The sequence below is a fragment of the Oryctolagus cuniculus genome, chromosome 1, assembly GCF_964237555.1.
Source record: "Oryctolagus cuniculus chromosome 1, mOryCun1.1, whole genome shotgun sequence".
Lineage (NCBI taxonomy): Eukaryota > Metazoa > Chordata > Mammalia > Lagomorpha > Leporidae > Oryctolagus > Oryctolagus cuniculus.
The window spans coordinates 7,559,923-7,580,959 of record NC_091432.1 but is presented as its reverse complement, the minus strand read 5'-3'; the positions used below and the strand labels follow the sequence as shown (position 1 = coordinate 7,580,959).

The 21,037-nt window shown below is 55.3% G+C and overlaps 1 protein-coding gene across 4 annotated transcripts in view; it reads right to left on the bottom strand.

The window, feature by feature from the left end:
- The window catches only part of PLAAT3 (phospholipase A and acyltransferase 3), a 31,590-nt gene extending 13,590 nt beyond the window's left edge, over nucleotides 1–18,000 (bottom strand). For 2 of the 4 annotated variants that reach the window (XM_008274337.4, XM_002720986.5), the window contains exons 1-4: nucleotides 17,863–18,000; nucleotides 17,398–17,474; nucleotides 4,553–4,655; nucleotides 451–719 (exon numbers count right to left, since the gene is read on the bottom strand). In XM_008274337.4, the coding sequence (XP_008272559.1) occupies nucleotides 451–719; nucleotides 4,553–4,655; nucleotides 17,398–17,412 (387 nt within the window). In that variant the 5' untranslated portion in view covers nucleotides 17,413–17,474; nucleotides 17,863–18,000. Of the gene's footprint in view, nucleotides 1–450; nucleotides 720–4,552; nucleotides 4,656–17,397; nucleotides 17,475–17,616; nucleotides 17,724–17,862 lie in introns of those variants that run through there. The other 2 variants (XM_070069286.1, XM_070069290.1) reach the window with 2 other exon arrangements.
- Nucleotides 18,001–21,037: the final 3,037 nt, after the last annotated feature.

Sequence of the window (21,037 nt, the reverse complement as noted above, 5' to 3'; positions counted from 1 at the left end):
TGAGACTGTCAAACACACCTGGCGTCAAATCCCACCTGTGCCCTCAGCCCAGCTGCAGGTGACCCGAGCGGGAGAGGGGGAGCAGGCCTGGACACGCCACAGAGATCTGTTTGACGACATGAGCGGCCACAGACAAGTCACTTGAGCTCTGTGAGCCTCGGTTTCCCCATCTGTAAAGTGGGCATACTAAAACCCGGCCACAGGGCTGTGGGAAGGAGGCATCTCAGAGCCCCGTGGCCAGGGAAGACGCAGGGACAGGTCTGCCTGCCCTGGCTGCACTCCCACTTTGTCCTCCGTCCTGACCTCACTGATGCGCGTTGCTGACTTGCCTGTCTCCACACCCTTGTCCCCACCCCACTGTCTCATCCTCCAGGGCAGGAGGAATCCCACCTCTACTACCCTGATTTGAAACGGTCTGGTCCTGGACAGGGGACCGGGCTGGGCACGCACCTGGTCGCTGCGGGGGACTCCGTAGCGCAGCTCGTTCACGAAGTGCTCGCAGTTCTCACTGGTCAGCTTGTACAGCACCTCCTGGCCCACCAGCTCCTCTGCCCGCTGGATGATTTTGCTGGCAGGCAGCGGGGTGTACTTGTCATCATGCTTGTTATTGACCTGGTACTTGTCTCTCCCGGCCACGTCATACAGCAGCTCCTTCTTCACAATGGCCTTGTCGGTCAGAGCAGACATGATGCTGGCCGCACCTGCCCCAGCGACCTCACCTGCAGAGCCACCAAGGGGAAACAGAGAGATGGGTCCTGGGCGGGGCCACAGGGGCTCAGAGCCGGCTCCCAGCCGGGCATCCGCCCTTGACAACATGCCAAGGGGATGTACAAGACGTGAGAGCCAAGGGTCAGAAACACGGCTGCGTGGCTTAGGGCCCCGGTTTCCATTTCTGGTAGGGAAGGTCCATGATTCAGTCTGACTTGTTTCACCTAGAGGAGCTGGGCTCCTGCACCCCCTGACACCTAAGTGGCCCTCTGGATGGCGCAGACGCGAGCCGTGCGCGCACTCGTCATCCTGGGAGGTCGTGATGCCATCAGGGCCACAGCTCCTGGACTGCACAAAGCTGAGAGCCACAGAGAAGGCAGCTGGAGCAAAGGGACTGAAACCCCACCACCGGCCCCGCCCCCGGGGTGGGGGGATGCTAAGGATGCCCCGGGGCACAGTGGCAGCCCTGGCCCACGTCGAGAAATGAAGTGACCTTGAAGAACAGGAATCTGGGTCCACCAGGAGGACCAGGATGGCAGTGAGGGAAGCTGTGCCAACACGGAGAGCGGGCATCCCCCCCAACCCAGCCAGCCTGCACGGTGCAGGGTGGGCGCATGTGTTGGGTGTGGTGACTGCAAATGTGAGTGTGCAGGCAAGAGGGGACCCAGGAGTCCAGGAAGCATTGTAAGAAGGGGCTTGCTGAATGGGATGGGAGAGGGAGTAGGAGGTGGGACGGAGAGGGGGTGGGAGGGCCTGTGGAGCGGCTAACGGGGCCAGGGCTCAGGCAAACCACGCAGTCGCCAGGAGTGTCAAGGCGACACCAACTCCAGGGCCGGGCAGATGCTGAGTCAACTCCTGGGAGCGAGGGCTTCCTTCCACTCTGTGCCCCAGGGGCCACCCCACTGGGGTTGCAACACACACGGGCCACCAGAGGCTCAGGCCCGGGCCCTGACCGACTAAGGGGTCTGTCCATGTCCCTTAACTCCGCGGGCCACTGAAGTTGATGCACAAACACCTGTCGACATAGGAATTTGAAGTTCCTTTGAACACCGTTATTTCATGGTTGTTGTTGTTGTTGTTGTTGTTGTTGTTGTTTTTTTTTTTTTGACAGGCAGAGTGGACAGTGAGAGAGAGAGACAGAGAGAAAGGTCTTCCTTTACCATTGGTTCACCCTCCAATGGCCGCCGCAGCCGGCGCACTGCGGCGGCGCACTGTGCTGATCCGATGGCAGGAGCCAGGTGCTTATCCTGGTCTCCCATGGGGTGCAGGGCCCAAGCACTTGGGCCATCCTCCACTGCACTCCCTGGCCACAGCAGAGAGCTGGCCTGGAAGAGGAGCAACCGGGACAGAATCCGGCGCCCCGACCGGGACTAGAACCCGGTGTGCCGGCGCCACAAGGCGAAGGATTAGCTTAGTGAGCCATGGCGCCGGCTCATTATTTCATGTTTTAAAGTTAGTCTCTTAAAGACAACGTTAAGTATACAGTCAGAGGAAAGACGTGGGTGTGGCAAACAACGGATGGATCTCGGGAAATGTCCGGCTGGGCAGAAAAGCACAGAACCCGCAGTCAAACTCCTGGGGTTTGGGTACCACAAACAGCACGCGACCCTGGACAGCTCCTCAACACTGACTCCTCGTAGGATGCGGACAGTAACAGCCCCTCCCGCACAGAGAGCTGTGAGGGTCGGGGAGGCGGCCAGGGCGGGTGTTCTGCCTGGTGGCTGAGATGTCCACATCCCACGTCAGAGTGCCTGGGTTCGAAACCCTGCTCCCTTCCTGACTCCAGATTCCTGCCGGGGAAGCTCCGCCGGCCTCGATAGCGGAGTGAGAGGCCTGAGCTGCCCCCGGGGCCGGGCTGCAGAGCTGGGTGGTTGGGTTACTGGGGGTGGGGAAGATGACATCTACTTAGCTCCTCCAATTTCTCTGTAAGGACGGGATTGGGGGAGGGGGAGGCCTTGGGTCAGCAGCCCAGGAACACTATGACTCACAGCTCTGTGCATAGTAGCCAAAACCGGAACCAACCTGATTTCAGAAGAACAAAAAAAAAAAAAAAAAAAAAAAACAAAAACCAAAAAAACAAAAAACATGAGGCACATTCATAAAACAGAAAGCAACTCACGGCCACTGCTCCCAGCAGCTCGGCCGGCTCTCATGGGTGCCACGTGGCATGGAAGAAGTCGGAAACAAAAGCACAGACTGTGTGGTTCCTCCTCCACAAAGTTCTAGAAGAGGCAGAACAGATCTGCAGCCAGAGACGCTGGCATGGGGGGCTTCAGGAGAGGTCGTGGGAGGCTTTTAGGCTGGGGGAATGTTCTAGATCTTTGTCACACGGATGTGAGAAACTCACTGACCATACCTTTGCTTTATTGATAAATTCTTTACATTTGTGTTAGACCCCAGTTTAGTAAAAAGTTTCAGGAAAAGAGCAAGGAATTCTGTGTTGAGTATTCTCAGCCTCAGTTTACAAATAAAGAAACCAAGGCCGAGGCCAGCATTGTGGCAGAGTGGGCCAAGCCGCCGCCTGCAACCCTGGCATCCCCTATCAGACTGTTGGTTCGAGACCTGGCTGCTCCACTTCTGATCCAACTCCCTGCTAATAAGCCTGGGAAAGCAGCGGAGGGTGGCCCCTGTACCCATGAGGGAGGCCCGGAGGAAGCTCCTGGCTCCTAGCTTTGGCCTGGCCCAGCTTCAGCTATCATGGCCATTTGGGGAGTGAACCAGGGGATCAAAGTTCTATGTCTCTGTCTGTCCCTGTCTCTATCTCTCTATATACCTCTGCTTTTCAACTAAATAAATAAATATTTCAAGGAAAATAAAGAAAGGCTAAGTGTGTTGAGTAAAAACTGGGTTCAGAACCAAGTTTGGGGACCAGCACTGTGGCATAACGGGTAAAGCCACCGCCTACAGTACCATAAGGGTGCCGGTTCGAGTCCCCACTGCTCCACTTCTGATCCAGCTCTCTGCTATGGCCTGGGAAAGCAGCAGAAGATGCCCCAAGTCCTTGGGCCCCTGCACCCACTTGGGAGAATAGGAGGAAGCTCCCGGCTCCTGCTTCAGATCAGCCCAGCTCCAGCCATCGTGGCCATTTGGGGAGTGAACCAGCAGATGGAGGACCTCTCTTTCTGCCTCTGCCTCTCTGTAACTGTGCCTTTCAAATAAATAAATTAATAAATCTTTAAAAAGAAAAAAACAAAGCCTGTGTTTTCTCTGATATGTGGCAGCTAATATAGAATACCAAAAACTGTATGGCAATGACACGGACACCTTGTGATTTGATTGTTGTTTTTCAGCCCTTGTCTACACTCCTGTGGAACTGTGGTCTTTCTACCTTTTACTTGTTGAATATTATGGTTGGTGAGGCAGTAAGCCTGGGATTATAGAGTGGACTGGAAGTTGGTCTTTGCAAAAATTAAAGGAAAAAAAAAGAAGGAATGAAGGAGAGGGGTTGAGGGAGGGAGTATGATTATCATCTTAGAACTGTACCTTTGAAATGCATGAAATCTGTTGTCTTTCTATGAATAAAAATGTTAAAAAAAAAAAATAAGAAACCAAGTCTGTTTTCCCAGACACGTGTGTTCCCTCTGGGAGTTTTGTGCAAGGAGTTGAACGTGGGCTGTACAAACCCGTGAACAGCCCCCTCTCGGCCCCTACAAGAACCCCCTGGGTGCCAAGGGGCAGAGTGTGGGTGCCACTGCCCCACTCCAGACAGGCTTCTCATAACCCAAGGAGCAAACCCCTACTCGGGGAGCAAGGAGAATGTGGGGTCACCATCACCCATAACTCACCAGCCCCCTCCCCGCCCACCCACTGGGCCCAGCCCAGGGGAGGCCTCGGGCACTCTTACTTGGTGGGGCCAAGTGGACCACATATCCATCGCCAACGTAGATGGCCCAGTGTCTGTAGAACGGGCGGAAAATCTCGATCAGGTCTCCGGGCTTGGGCTCTGGCTGCAAAGGCAAGAACAGGGCTGTCAGAGGCTGCGAGAGCCGGGAAGCAGGGCAGGGCTCCGGCGGGCAGGGCAGCGTGGCAGGGCCTGTGTCTGCCAGCGCCGTGCTGCTCCACCCCTGCGGGCCCACGCCAGGCCTGGGGCCCCTGCAGGCCTTGCAATTCGCAAAGTGCAGGTCTACGGGGCTCTTCGTGGGCCAGAGGCTCTGCCTCACTGCTGCTGTTCCTGGGAACACTTACCGAGCTCTTACTCTGAGCCAAGCGCTCTGCTAGGGGTGTCACAGGCAGAGCTCAACAAACCCACGGAGCATCCTGTGATGGGGGCTCTGTTAGGAAGCCCCTTTTATGGATGGGAACATCAAGGCCCAGAGATGGGAAAAACCCTGCACATACCCACACAGCTCAGGCTGGCCGATTCCCAGGCGCCTGGACAACACCGCTGGAGGCTGCCGACCCGGAGGGTGCCCCAGGGACACTCCCCTACCTGGCCTCAGGCCCACAGAGACCTGGTGCCGGCCTCAGCAGTCACATCCTCCCAGCTGGCGGTGTGAGTGCACAGTGAGAGTCTAGGTGGGGGCCTGAATGTGTGGGTGCATGACAAGTGTGAGAGCACACACAGGGGTGCGGGAGACTTGTGCAGGTGTGCATCCATGCCTGTGGCAGTGAGCAAGGGCCTGCATGTGCAGGTGTGGGCCTACACGTGAGCACACGTGGGGGTGCATGTGCAGGTGTGACCCTGTGTGTGTGCACGCGTCGGGGTGTGGGAGCAGACGTGCAGGTGTGCACTGTGACGCCTCCCAGAGCCCCGCCCCATTAGAGGAGCACAGGGCAGAGCGAGAAACAGCTTCCGAGAGCCCCAGATGGTTTCCATCCAACACCACCCACGTGGACTATCACAGCCGTGCGAGGTGCTGGGTGTGGGGACGCCTCGGCCACGAGCAGAATCCGAGGTGGCCCCGTGCGTGGCCCAGGCCCACCTCAAGTCTCCTTTAATGAGCCAGGAAGCCCACCCGCAGAACACCCTCACGCAGAGCCCCTCTCTCCCTTGCCCAGGTTCCACTTCACGGCCGCAAGGGCATGGGGTGGGGGCTGTGGTCTGCCGCTCTCACAGGCACCGCCTTCATCCAGGAGAAAGGATGCCAGGGGCCTGCAGGCCTCCCCTGAGGGACCAGTGATGGGCAGTAGGAGGAGCCAATCAGAGCGCTGCAATGCCTAGGAAACCCAGCTGATGGGCAGGTCGGCAGTTGCTTCTTAGCAACATTAAAACTACAATCAAGCACCAGCTGTGGCAGGAAAAAAAATCTTTTCGTGGGAGGTTTATGGACAAATCACATTCTCCTATTACACAAGCAACATTTTTCTTCTACAAAGAGGGCGCCCACTTCCTACTGAGAACCTATTTCAAAACACGGGACAATGAACACGATTTCTGAATCCCTTTTGTTTCCCAGAATAAAAGACAAATCGTCTGGTCAGAGTCAGGGGGTCTTAGGGAGGCTGGATTGCAGGACGAGACGAGAACTGCAGGGATAGGATGTCAGGTCAGCAGCAGTGGCAGCCCCAGCACATGGGAGCCAGGGCTCAGGGTAACACGGAGGACACATGAGACATAACAAAGGAAAAGAAAGGAAAGTATTACAACGATCGCAGACAACTTAAGATATTGTAACGGTTCAGAGAGGGAAAAAAAAAAAAAACAGTGAAAAAAATTCATTCCCAAAAGACTACCTTCTGTACATCTGCTTTATGAAAGTCACTGGAACAGGTGCAGCTACTGTACAGGGAACTGACCAGTGCTGACCGGCCGGCAGGAGGAGGGACTTCCGGGTTAACATCCTATAGGGTTCTACGTCTTGATTTTGGGCAGGCTTCTACAGTGCGGCGTGTTTATCAGAACTCAAACTGACCAAGAAAAACAGTCGATTACAATAAAAAATGGCAGTTACACCTGAATTTTTGTAAAGAAACTAATTTTGTTAAAGATGTCTTTTTTTTTTTTTTTGGACAGGCAGTTAGACAGTGAGAGAGAGAGACTGAGAGAAAGGTCTTCTGAGGGTTCACCTCCCAAATGGCTGCTACAGTGCGCTGCACCGACCCGAAGCCAGGTGCTTCTCCTGGTCTCCCATGGGGTGCAGGGCCCAAGCACCTGGGCCATCCTCCACTGCACTCCCTGGCCACAGCAGAGAGCTGGCCTGGAAAAGGGGCAACCGGGACAGAATCCGGCGCCCCGACCGGGACTAGACCTGGTGTGCTGGCGCCACAAGGCGGAGGATTAGCCTAGTGAGCCGCGGCGCCGGCCCAAAGATGCACTTTATTTATTTGAAAGGCATAGTTACAGAGAGAGGGAAAGACAGAAATCTTCCATCCGCTGGTTCACTCCCCAGATGGCCACACCGACTGGAGCTGGGCCAATCCAAAGCCAGGAGCCAGGAGCTTCTTCCAGGTCTCCCACATGGGTGCAGGGGCTCAAGCACTTGCACCATCCTCCACCGCCTTCCCAGGCCACAGCTGAATCAGAATTGGAGCAGTCGGGACGCACATGGGATGCCGGCACCACAGGCCAGGCACCCGCCCCTCAAATAAACCTTTTTTTTGTTTGTTTAAGTTGAGCATTAGTAAGAAAATAGTGGGCCTGTACAATTAACCTTCAGTTATGATTTCCCATTGACATTTTCTTTGCTATGTTTGTAGCAGAACGTTGCATTTTATGAATCCCCTGTCAGAGCCAGAGGGTGACTATGAGTGGGTCACAGCAGTCCTGACATGCTGGGCCAGAAATTCTCACTAGGTCAGTAATTTAAACTTTGGATCTTCACAAACAAATAATAATGTGAAGCAAAACCAACTGAAAAATGATTGTTCATGAACTGTCACACGTTGACAATGTGTTTTTTAGAGAGCCTCAGTCTTGCTGATTTCAAACACTTTTTTTCTTCTGTGTATTGCTCGTCAAGAGAGCCATCAGTTAGTTATCAGACTCTAGGTTGATGCATTTTGTACTCAGCTGTACTGTGTGATATTTTTCATTATTTTAGGATGCCAACACGAGACCTGTAATAAAATATGAAATGGGGCTGAAAACTGGGGAGGAGGATCTACTGCTGTACAGCTAATAAATCATAACGGATTAACAAGTGGAAAAAAATAGTGGGCTTTTTGTTTTTGTTTTTCATTTTGAAACCATGCATAGCTTTTTTTTTTTTTAAGATTTATTTATTTACTAGAGAGGCAGAGGCAGAGAGAGAGAGAGGGGTCTTCCATTCACTGGTTTACTTCCCAAATGGCCATAACAGCTGGAACTGGGCAGATCCAAAGCCAGGAGCTTCTTCCAGGTCTCCCACACAGGTGCAGGGGCCCAAGCACTTGGGCATCTGCTGCTGCTTTCCCAGGCCACAGCAGAGAGCTGGATTGGGGGTGGAGCAGCTGGGACTCAAACTGGCACCCACAAAAGATGCCAGCTCTGCAGGTGGCCACAGCACTGGCCCTGAAAATATTTTAAAATGATGAAAAAGGTTGGGGTTCACTTATGGAGCCCTAACTCTCATGAGAAGCAAGGATGATCTTTAAAACACAGGGCTAGGGGCTGATGCTGTGGTGCAGTAGGCTAAGCCTCCGCCTGCGGTGCTGGCATCCCATATGGGCGCCGGTTCTTGTCCAGGCTGCTCCTCTTCCGATCCAGCTCCCTGCTGTATGGCTAGAAAAGCAGCAGAAGATGGTCCACATCCTGGGATACCTGCACCCACATGGGAGACCCGGAAAAAGCTTCTGGCTCTTGGCTTCAGATCGGCTCAGCTCCGGCCATTCCCCAGTAGATGGAAGCTCTCTCTCTGTCTCTCCCTCCCCTCTCTCTAACTCTGCCTCTCAAATAAATAGAAACATAGAGGCTATGTGTTACAAATGGTGACACAACCCCACACCTCACCAAGAAGCATGTGGGGCTGGGGGTGGGGGATTCATTCTTAAAAAGCAACAACAAGAAACAAAGTGATGCAAGGAAACAAATAAACCCACACAAAGGGAGGGCCTGTGGGGAGCATGACAGCCCCTCCCCTAAGATCCAGCAAGAAAAATGGCTCCCTGATGGCACAGATGCGTCGTCCACTCAGCCGAACCCACGTTCTCAGCACAGGAGCAGAAAAAGCGGCAGCCCAGGCCCAGATTGCTTGTTTTCCTCTGCAATCTCAGAATGGTTTCTACATTTTTTTTTAATAGTTAAGGCTAAAGTCAAAGCAGGAGAATGCTTTGTGTCCCACGGAAATTGGCTGAAATGCCAATGTCAGCGTCCGTGAGGCTGCACTGGAAAGCGGCAGTGCTCTGACATTTTCATTTTGTCTGCAGCTGGTGGCCAAGACCATCCGGACTGCAAAACCTACAGTGTTGGGGCCGGCGCTACGGCGCCAGCATCCTACATGGGCGCCAGTTCATGTCCCGGCTGCTCCTCTTCCAATCCAACTCCCTGCTAATAGCCTGGGAAAGCAGCGGAATATGGCCCACGTGCTTGGGCCCCTGCACCCACATGGGAGACCCAGAAGATGCTCCTGGCTCCTGCCTCCTGCCTCCTGGCTTCAGATCAGCCCAGCTTGAGCCGTTGCGCCCACCTGGGGAGTGGACCAGTGTATGGAAGACATCTCTCTCTCTCTCTCTCTCTCTCTAACTCTGTGTCTCAAATAAATAAATAAATATTGGGGAAAAAAAACAACCCTACAGTGTTTGCCATGCAGCCCATTTCACAGAAGGAGTTTGGCAACAAGGCTTGGGTCAGCAGAGGGGCCTTCCAGAGCCGCCTCCTCCAGGAAGGGGCTCCGCCTGCCTCCCTGCCCCCACCCCGGCCCAGCCAGCACAGGCCCCCCGCTGCTCCCACGCAGCACCACGTGCAATGACAGTGGCAGAGCTGAGACTGTGCGCCCACGGGATTCCAGAACAAAAAGTCTTTATCTCCCCCACAAAAGCAGAGTGACAAAGAGCTGTACAGCAGCCATTTTCCTTAGCAAGCACATGGAGGAGCTATTTCTGGCCTGCAACATTCATACTGGAAAAAAAAAAAAAAAAACCCACAGCCGTCAGTAAGGACCAGTGAAATAGACAATCCCGCAGCCGCAGACACAGCAGTTAGGAGAAGGCAAATTTACAGAGCGGACGTGGAAGTGACAGGAAAAGCAAGTCAAGACACACTGTCATTGCATTTGTGCTGAAAATACATTTTTAGACATGTAAGTAAAACGGATTGCATAAGGGTACTTCAGAAAGCTCACGGAAAATGAAAGTAGAAGTCGGGGCCGGTGCTGTGGCGCAGCGGGTAAAGCCTCCACCTGCAGTGCCAGCATCCCTTATGGGTGCCGGTTCAAGTCCCAGCAGCTCCACTTCTGATCCAGCTCCCTGCCTGGGAAAGCAGCAGAAGATGGCCCAACTGCTTGTGCCCTGCACCTGCATGGGAGACCCGGAGGAGGCTCCTGGCTCCTGGCCTAGCTGTGACCCATTGCGGCCATTTAGGGAGTGAACCAGTGGAGGGAAGACCTCTCCCTGCATCTTCCTCTCTCTCTCTCTCTCTCTCTCTAACTCTGCCTTGCAAATAAATAAAAATCAATCTTTAAAAAAACTGAAGATAAGTTACTCAGATGCAAGCTTTTTTTGAAAATATGAGTCATCTTTAAAAGTTCACAGAATGGGTGCTGGCATCGCAGCCCAGTGTCTTAAGCCACCACTTGCGACACCTATGGGCACCAGTTCCAGTCCTGGCCACTTTGCTTCCAATCCAGCTCCCTGCTAATGCCCCTGGGAAAGTGGCAGAAGATGGCCCAAGTACTTGGCTCCCTGCCACCTATGTGGGAGATCAAGATAGAGTTCCAGGCTCCAGCCTTTGGTCTAAACCAGCCCCAGCTATTACAGCCATTTGGGGAATTGGAGGTAGGGTCTCTCTCTCTCTCTCTCCCCCTTCCAAATCAACATATAAATACATTTTTTGAAAAATATAAAAAGGAAAAAGTTCACAGAAAATGTGTTTTATGAAAAAACCATGCAGGGATTTCAACTGTACAGTTTTTGGTAAGAAGTTTTCTCATATGCACTATTTTTAAAAATATTTTGTACTGGGGCCGGTGCTGTGGCACAGCAGGTAAAGCCACTGCCTATAGTGCCAGCATCCCATATGGACGCCGGTTCGAGTCCTGGCTGCTCCACTTCCAATCCAGCTCTCTGCTGTGGCCTGGGAAAGCAGTGGAAAATGGCCCAGGTTCTTGGGCCCCTGTACCCATGTGGGAAACCCCAAAGAAGCTCCTGGCTCCTGGCTTCGAATCAGTGCAGCTCTGGCCATTACGGCCAGTTGGGGAGTGAACCAGTGGATGGAAGACCTCTTTCTCTGTGTGTATGTGTGTGTGTGTGTGTGAACTCTGACTTTCAAATGAATAAATAAATCTTTTTAAAAAAATTTTGTACCGGGTCGGCACTGCGGCTCACTGGGCTAATCCTCTGCCTGCGGCGCTGGCGCCCCAGGGTTCTAGTCCCGGTTGGGGCGCCCGATTCTGTCCCAGTTGCTCCTCTTCCAGTCCAGCTCTGTGCTGTGGCCCCGGAAGGCAGTGGAGGACGGCCCAAGTACTTGGGCCCCTGCACCCGCATGGGAGACCAGGAGGAAGCACCTGGCTCCTGGCTTCAGATCAGCACAGTGCACTGGCTGTAGCAGTCACTTGGGGGGTGAACCAATGGAAAAAGGAAGATCTTTCTCTCTTAAAAAAAAAAAAAAAAAAATTGGTACCAAAACAAACCTGTCTTTTAATTCTACTTTCCACAAAATTCTGGGAGTCTCCTCTAAGGACCTAAGGAAAATATACAAAACCGCTGTCTGATACACACTGTGGGTGGCTGGGATTCAGATTTTATTTTTTATTGTTTGAATGCTGCACCAATTGAATTATTGTGATCATTAAAAGGAAAAGACTCCCATGTTGATAAACTAGCAGCTCCTTTCATTGGAAAATGCGAGCATTATGTGTTACTAGAATTCCATTAAACTGAATCCCAGTGGGGTGTTCATTCTACTTGTAACTGTGTTCTAGTTTCCTAAAATCTTTTTAAATAAGCCTGTATTCATTTTGAAAGAGGAAAAAAAAAAAAAAAAAACTAAGACCTGACCAAGATTACTGTGTTCAATTACTGTGCACAATCCATGCAATGCATATCGTGTTAAAAATAAAGCACATGGCGCCGGCGCCGGCTGCAACAGTGGCATCGCTTATGGGCACCAGTTCAAGTCCCGGCTGCTCCACTTCCAATCCAGCTCCTGGGAAAGCCAGTGGAGGATGGTCCAAGTGCTCGGGCCCCTGCACCCGCGTGGGAGACCCAGAAGCAGCTCCTGGCTTCAGCCTGGTCCAGGCCAGCTGTTGTGGACACCTGAGTAGTGAACCAGCAGATGAGAGATCCCTCTCTCCCTCTCTTTCTCTCGCTTGCTCCTCCTCTCTGTATAATATTTTAAAATGAAAACAAAGCAAACGAAGTAGAAAGACTGGGAAAGACACGGGCCGCGCCCCATGGCCGCCCTTGGTGCTGGCGCCAGCAGTGCCTTTGGGATCAAATCGCTTCCTTCTGTTTGCCCGTATTTTCCACCTCTTCCGAAATACGCGCTTCTAAATGGGGCTTCCTGACATTGTCTTATGAAGCTTTCAAACACACAGTTTGAATTTTCAAAGGCAGAGTTACAGGGAGGGGGAGGGGAGGGGAGGGATGGGGATGGGGAAGGGGAGGGAGGGGAAGGGAAGGGGAGGGGAGGGGGAAGGGAGGGAGGGGAGGGAAGAGGGAGGAGGGGGAGGGGGAGGGGAGGGGGGAGGGGAGGGGGAGAGGGAGGGGGAAGGGGAGGGGAAGGGGAGGTGGGAAGGGAGGGGGAGGGGAGGGGAAGGGGAGGGGAGAGGGAGGGGGGAAGGGGAGGAGGGGGAGGGAGGGGAGGGGAGGAGGGAGGGGGAGAGGGAGGGGAGAGGGAGGGGAAGGGAGGGGGAGAGGGAGATCTTCCATCCGCTGGTTCACTCCCAAAGAGCAGCAGCAGCACCTGAAGCCTTTGGCTTTGATTGACAGGCACCTGAAGCCTTTGGCTTTGATTGACAGGGCCACTGCCGGGTCTGCAGCATGGGAGAGAGACTTGATCTAAGCTGGCTGCTTGAAGGGTCCTGCTGCCTGCTGTTCAGAGATCGGACGCAGGGCGCAAAGAGATGTAAGACACCTGTTAAGAGGTGAGGGGAGAGCGGGGATGAGGCTCAGACAGCTGGGAGCAGGGCTGATGAGAAGGAACAGGTTCTGGATGGACTTGGAGGGGGCAGCCGACCCCTGTGCTGACGGAATGAGGGGGGCGTGCGGCAAACAGCAGTCAGATGCTCCCAAGGTTTGGGGCCAGGACAACCAGGGGGCTGGGAAGGGCTGGCAGCTGCACACAGAGCAGCTGAGCGAGGGCTGGGCACCCACGCCCGGGCACACTGGCCCGAGACTGTCCCGTAGGGAGCCGAATGGAGAAGCAGCCTTGTGCAGGAGCCTGGCGCCCAGGGGAGCAGCCAGGGGAAGGGGAACACGGGTGACCTGCAAGACACAAGCCTGGCTGAAATGGGTTCAAGAGAATGGGAGGAGAGGAAGTGATGACAAGAGAATGGGAGGAGAGGAAGTGATGACGACACGGAAGAGGCCGTGCCGGAGTCTGCGTCCCACCTGAGACCCAGGGATCTCCAAACCCCACATTCTGCGCTCAAAGCGGGAGACGGGCGGGGAAGGGGTCAACCTCCAGGGAGCACAGAGACAGGCAGGCAGGGAGCCGAAACCTCAGGGCGCTCCTGGGGCGGCGGAGCCCAGACCTGGTATTTTTTTTAAGTTCCCAGGTGATTCTACTGAGCAGCCCAGAGTGGGAGCCCCAGAGCAGCAGGGTGAAGGGAAGAGAGGATAAGACTGAACAGGTAGACGGTGCCGCGCCTCAATAGGCTAATCCTCCGCCTAGCGGCGCTGGCACACCGGGTTCTAGTCCCGGTCGGGGCACTGGATCCTGTCCCGGTTGCCCCTCTTCCAGGCCAGCTCTCTGCTGTGGCCAGGGAGTGCAGTGGAGGATGGCCCAAGTGCTTGGAAGACCAGAAGAAGCACCTGGCTCCTGCCATCGGCGTGGTGCGCCGGCCGTGGTGGCCATTGGTGGCCATTGGAGGGTGAACCAACAGCAAAGGAAGACCTTTCTCTCTCTCTCTCTCTCTCTCTCTCCACTCTGCCTGTCTGCCTGTTTAAAAAAAAAAAAAAAAAAAAAAAAAAAACTGAGCAGGTAGACGGCGAGGGGCCATTTTCTCCTTGAGGGTTGAAACAAACAACAAAAAGTAGCCGGGGTTGTGGCTTCACAACAGGTTAAGCCACTGCCTGCAGCACTGGCATCCCACATCCGAGCACTGGTTCCAGTTCCAGCTGCTCCACTGACGATCCAGCCCCCTGCTAATGCAAGAAGGCTCAAGTGTTTGGGCCCCTGCACCCACGTGGAGACCCAGATGGAGTCCTTGGCTCCAGCTCCAGCTGGGTCCAGACCTGCCTGTTGGGAAGTGAACCAGCAAAGGGAAGATCTCTCTCTGTCTCCCCACCCCCACTCTGCCTTTCAAATACATAAAATAATTTTTAAACAAGCATTTTCTTTTCATTCAAGGCCACTCAGGATGATTCCAAACCCACTCACACCCCATCTGTCCTTTCGGGGCTTGGGGATTTTGTTTGTTTTTATGAATTACCCCAGGAGCATAAAAAATACAGCAAGTAAAACAAGGAGCACCACTGCCCGCTTTACGTCAGGATGGACGCGAGCTGCAGGAGCAGCACCGTGATGTCCTAACTGCACAGCCCCAGGCACGTCACCCAGCTTCTCCGGGCCTCGTGCCCTCCGCTGTCATCACAGCCCCAACTCATCCCGAGGAGCAAACAAGGTGATAGCGTCCCTAAAAAGCCCTCGGCACGGCACGCAGGGCCCGGCACAGGGAGCTTTGGTAGGTGCCAGTGCTTACAGCCCCTGTTTCTGGGGCAGCTGCCGCCAGTGCGGATTTGGAGAGGTGTCTCGGGGCTCTGGCCCAGCTGGAGACATCACGGGCGTTTCAAAACCCGGATGGAGACAGGCTGTTCTCTGGGCCTCCAGAACCAGAGAGAAACAGCAAGCGCTTTCGTGCCGCCTGTGAAATGCCACAGCTCGGCCCTTTCACCTCTGAGAGGAAATCCCGGGTGTGACTTCCCCAGCAGGGAGCCGAGCTCTCCCAGCCAAGGTTTTAGGAGAAGAAGAAACCCAGGAAGAACAGGCGTCAGTCCTGAGTGTGCAGAAGCAGAGCCCAGCCCACCCTCCTCCTCAACACCTCCGGCCCTGCTGCCTCCCCCAACACAGCCCTGCTCTGGGACCTCCGTGGTGGCTGTGCTGAGCCCAAGGACCAGTGAGCCCTGACCTCAGCACCCAGCAGAAGTGCTGGCCGGGAGGGGTCGCGCTGCTTCCTGCTCCAGCCCCTCCCCCGCGGCGGCCTCTCAGAGGTGACCGCCCCCACCCCCCACTGCTACTTGGGAAGGGTCCAGAGATGTCCCAGAGGCCCAGCAAGCTCAGAAGCCGGGAAAGCAGTGGGCACAGGAAGGAGCCTGGACTCCCAGCCCCATCTCCCTGGGCTGCAGCTCCAGTTTCAGTTTCAGTTTCAGTTTGTTTCTCTGCAGCAGGTGCTCTGCACACCCCAGGGTCAAGGCTGAGGTCGCGGGAGGAGGGAAGGCAAACTCCAGGCCCGCTCATTCCAGCACACTGGAATCCTGCAGCAGGGAGGGGCCAGGCCAGGTGGCGCCACGGGCTGGACGGCTGGACCAGAGCTGTGTCCACGCAGCCTCTCCCACACCAGCTCCCCCTCCCCTCCAGGAGGCACCTGAGTGACAGCTAAGGTTGGCAGAGCCCAAAGAACCCCAGGGGGAGCCTCACTCCCCAGAGCAGACAAATAGGGGCGAGCTGTCTGTGGGAAACACAAAAGCAACAGAACCCACCGGAAGCCTGGCTGCGGTTAATGCACCTGCCGGCCGCTTTCAACCCACGTGGATGGCCGGGACCCCAGCCAGTGCTGCTGCCTCCCAGGGTCTGCACTAGCAGGAAGCTGGAACCAGGCAGGCTGACACAGGAAGTCTGCGTTCCCAGGGTGTCTCCACTTAGCGTTAAACACTCCTGTCTACTTCTTTTTATTTTAAAAATGGTGTCTTCCACGGAAGTTAAAGAGAACAGCACCCATCATCCAGTCAGCCACTTCCACTCAGCCTCATTCACTCACGTCTGTTTCCAGTCAGTTCCCCAGCTCAGAATGGTTCCAGCTCAGCTATACAGTTGACCAGCCCACGCCCTGCAGTCCTACATTTCCCTGTGTTTAAACAGAAGACAGAACAGCTGGGTCTCCCAGCGCCAGGAGGAACCAGAGCAACATCGAAGAGGCTGGCTCGTCTCGTGTTCCCGAGAGCTGCCTTCCTCCAAAGCCCAGGATTAACGAACTGTCCGTGCTGTTCAGTCATTCAGCCATTCTCCCCGGATTTTTGCAGAAGCAGAAAAACTTGGGGAATTTTGCCAAGTAAAATAAAAACTTAGGGTGAATTTTCTGGTGCAGACATCTTAGTGAAAATGTTGTGAGTGTGGAAATATTTAAAAGCTGCTAGAACTGATTTAAAAAAAAAAAACGTGGATAGTGTTGCAATGTCTGGAATTTATTATGAAACAGAATTTTCATAAATCTCTGCCAGACCAATCCTAACACTTAAGGCTTTGTTTCATTTTATTGCTTCAAGTGAACGCAGCTTTCAAAATTATAATTAATAAGTAATATTCTTCAACCAACTGTGGGCTGACAAATTAACTCTACTTGTTGAATACGAATATGCAAAGATCCATCTTGACAAAGTCACGGACAACTTTTTGCAAGTGTTCAAAACAGAAATGGTAGCATTCTAATGATTCATGACTGCGACCAACCTATAGGTAGGAATACATTTCTTCCCTTTTCTCAAAAACACACTCCTGCGGAACAGGCATTTAACCTGTCAGCTCAGACCCCGCAGCTCAGACCCCGCAGCCCACCCGGGGATGCAGCAATGAGGGCCCAAGTCTCTGGGTTCCTGCCACTTTTTCTTTCCTGCACATTCACTACCTTTCATTTCATGATTGTTCCTGGGAACAATTTTGCCACGTAAACGAGACCAGAGCAGGTCAACCATGCCACTGTCCCCAGACACTGCTGGAAGCTCTGCAGGATGGCCCGGCGCGCCACGCTGTTCCCAGCACTCCTGCGCTTGTGCTTGATCAAAATGCAAAACCCGTACTCTAAATCGCTCTGCTGCTGGGGTCCCGCCACGCTCCAGCCCGGCCCTGTGCCAAGCCTCTTCAGGATTTCCCAGCCGCACAGCAGGTCAGAAAGAGGGCCCGCTGGGGTGGTCAGGAGGTGAGTCAGTTGACACCACGGGGTGGGGATGGGGGGGGGGAGACCCGCAGCCAGGCCCCGGGGGCAGCACAGCCAGCCTCTGACAATGTCTGCTGTCCTGGTTTGACCTTAGCAGAGGGGCCTCGCCCCCTGCTCCTGCGCCCCTGCAAGGACCCAGCAACAGTTCCAACACGTGGCCTCCCACCCACAGCCGACACCTGAGGTCCTGCAGGTGCTGGAGGGGTGGACGGTGCCCCCAGCCCCGAGGATGCTCTCTGCGGGGCTCCAGGACTTCTGGTCACTACCCACACACGCCCCCCACCCCACCCGCACCCGCACTTACGATGGGTGCGCGCATCTTCCGTCCCGACGTGGACCCTCAGGTCAGGGTGGACTTGGCTTCACTCGCTGCAGAAACACCTGAGACACGGGGGAGCGGGGGCTCATGATGACACTACCGGGGAGCAGCGACCCGAGTCCCCCCGCCCTCCACCCCAACACCAGGGGCTCAAGGAGGGGAGCCCGCGCGAGGTTCGTCCCCGCGCCCCGCAGAAGCCACCACCTCCCTCTCCTCGCAGGTTCCTCGCTGGCCCCGCGCCCGCCCTGCGCTTGGCCCCGGGCGGACCACCCCTGGCGGGTGAGCGGGCGAGCAGGGCGCCGGCTCCGTGCGCGCCAGCGCGGCCGCCGCTTGCAGGCCGCCCGCCCGGCTTGTTTACCCAGCCCCGCCCGGCAGCGCTCCGGCACCTTGCGCGGCTCTTGCTGCGCCTCCCCTTTCCCTGGTGTCCCCGAAAGGAGCCGCCCCACCCACCTGCCGGACTCCGGAGGGAGGCAGAGCGGCCACCGCGGCGACGGACACCGGCTGAGTGGCCGCGGAGCCCCGGCCGGCGCGAGCTGGCCCGGCCCCTACCCCGGAGGCCGCTGGGGACAGCGGGCCGCCCGCGGCTCGCCCCGCCCTGCCCGCAGCGCCCCTCCCCTCCCCTCTCCGGCCCGGAGCCCAGGCCACACAGCAGGGGCATTCCCAGGGCGCTCTGCCCGCCTGCTGCGAGCGAGCGCCCGGCTGACGAATGGAAGGAGCCGGACACAGCAGCCCGCCATGCTGGCTGTCCCAGGGGCTTGAGAAACAGCAGGTGCAAGAAGATACTCCTGAACACACCCTGTTCTCCCGGAGCTGGGCCAGGAGAAACCGTGAAAACGACTCTTGTCTCTCAAGCCTCTCCCGCAGAATTTAATGGCTTCTTCTCTCCTTACTATTCTTGGTCCAGTTGAGTATAGAAGTCACTCCTGCTTCTTGGGGTCTTTCATTACCTGCTGGCGCTCCCAAGCCAAGGGCAATTTGTGTTACAGAAGTGGGTGGGGTCGGGCGTTTGGTGTAAGGGTTGAGACCCCCTACACACATGTCTGATTCCATCTGGGAGCGCCTGGGTTTGGATCCCAGCTTCCTGTTCAAGCGCACCCTGGGAGGCAGCAGATGATGGCTCAAGTCACCCGGTCCCTGCCACCCACGGGGGAGACCTGGGCTGAGTTCTCAGGGTGATAGGCCTGGGTGCCCTTCTTATTCCTGGAGCCTGCCCCACCCCCACCCACCCCCAGCTAAGAATTCAAAGCAGAGACCTACATACGGTGCCCCCCCGGGGGGAGGGCAGGGTGTACTTCCACGAGAGTGAACACACGTTCACGTGGGAATGTGGATCATCAGAGGGGTACGTGGCATGACTGTGCCAGAGTTGCCTGTGATGGGGCGGGGGCAGGGGCGGGGGCTGGGAAGGGTGGTCACCTCCCAAAGGCCCCCTCTAAACATCCGGGCGGATCCAGCTTCTACCTTCTCAGTACCACTAACGTGAGACTCGGAGAACCAAACGTTTACCACGTGAGCATTGGGGGACACCCAAACTCATACCCAGACCACAGCACCCCTACAAAACTGTATTAAACATAAAACCATTCAGAGGCAAAGGAGGATTCTAGCATTGAGGAAGTACTTTTATTTATTTTCTTCCATTTTTTCCATCTGGCTCTCTCACTGTGGGTGCAGGGGCCCCATTACTTGGGCCATCCTCTGCTGCTTTCCCAGGCTCATTAGCAGGGAGCTGGATCACAGTAGAACAGCTAGGACTCACGCCGGTGCTGATTTGGGAAGCCCACGTCACACAGGTGGTGGCTTAACCTGCTGGCCATGACACCAGCCCCAGGAAGTACTTATAACTACTGGGTCTGAAGCCACCGGGTAGCCCCAAACCTTCCGGCAATGAGTAGATGAACGCTGCTCGCTGGCCTGACTCCACAGTACAACAGCTCTCCTCCCCCTCCACACTCCTGCCGCTCCCATACCGGCTCGGAGCCTCGGGGTCGGGATGCTTGTGCCAAACCCTGGCCCTGCTACTGGCTAGTTGTTCTCTCCCTGAGCCTCAATTTGATCATCTGTAAAATGGGGTGGTGGTGATACTATGTTCTGCCTAAGAACGCGTTCCCCCAAGGGAGAGCCACAAATGAAAGGATGCTGAAAAGTGCATAGTAGGCATAATAGACTAAGCTTCTGCCTGCTGTGCTGGCATCCCGTATGGGTGCCGGTTCAAGTCCTGGCTGCACCACTTCCGATCCAGCTCTCTGCTGGTAGCCTGGGAAGGCAGTGGGGATGGCCTAAGTGCTCAGGCCCCTGCACCCAAGTGGGAGACCCAGAGGAGGCTCCTGGCTTCAGCTCCAGCCATTGCACCTATTTGGGGAGCGATGGAAGACTTCTCTCTCTGTAACTCTACCCCTCAAATAAATAAAACCCTTTTAAAAGTGCTGAATATCTGGGACATGTTGGCTGTGTTGGCTGTTGTGAACGTGGGGAGAGGCACACGTGCTTGTCACATGGTATTCTCTGAAGAGGAGGCAGAGGCAGAACAAATAAATACCAGAGCTTTGTGTTCTCACTCGGTGGAGCACACCGAGCACGGGACAATCTGCAGGGTCACCCAGACCCAGGATGGAAAGGCTCAGCCTTGAGCAAACCACACTGACGTCCTCCTCTCCTCCCCTCTGCTCCCCAGCGGATGTCACCTCCCTCACCGTGAGAGAGAGAGAAAGTGAAACAAAAGGAGCAGGCTGTATATTTTCATACACCTCTTAGAAAGAGGAGCCAAAGGAGAGGCCCCAGGACTTCCGGAGAAACTGCCAGACGACGCCGGCACCCTCCCCAGCGAGAGCATCCTCAGCCCTGCTCTGACAGGAGCCTGACCCGCAGGGATCTAGAGAGGAGAGGCTGGTCTGGCTCACGGTTCTGGAGGCTGGCGCCCGCATCTGCACAGCCTCCCGTGAGGAACTGCGTGCTGCATCATCACACTGTGGACGGCCCCACGGGGCCAGGCAGGGCCGGCGTGCCAGAGGTCGCTGCTTTCTTTTCTAAGATTTATTTATTTATTTGAAAGGCACAGTTACAGAGAAAGAGAAGGGGGTGGAGATAGTCCATCTGTTCATTCCCCCAAATGACTGCAATGTCTGGGGCTAGGCCAGGATGTAGTCAGGAGCCTGGAACGCCATCCAGGTCTCCCGTAAGGATGGCAGGGACCCAAGCACTTGGGTCATCTTCCACTGCTTTCCCAGGCGCATTATCAGGGACCTGGATCAGAAATGAGGCAACTGTGAGACTCATTTGAGTATCACAGGAGGCGGCTTAACCTGCCGTTCCACAGAGGTCACTTCTATAACCAGGTCATTCCCCCAGACACCGGTCCATCCGTGGATCCAGCAATGGAGTAATCTAATCATAGAGCACTCAGGACCCAGTCAGCTGCCACAGGCCCCGCCTCTCAGATGCCATTAATTTAGGACTTTGGGGATTAACTTGCCAACACAGAGAATTTGGAGGACACATCCAAAGCCTGGATGGCACCCCCACTTCTAGGTGGGTGGACAGGTGCGCAGCGCGCTGGGCTCCAACTACGACCTGACTGCAGCTAAGGAGCCCCCACGGCTCTTGTTGGGACAGGGATGTGGTGGGG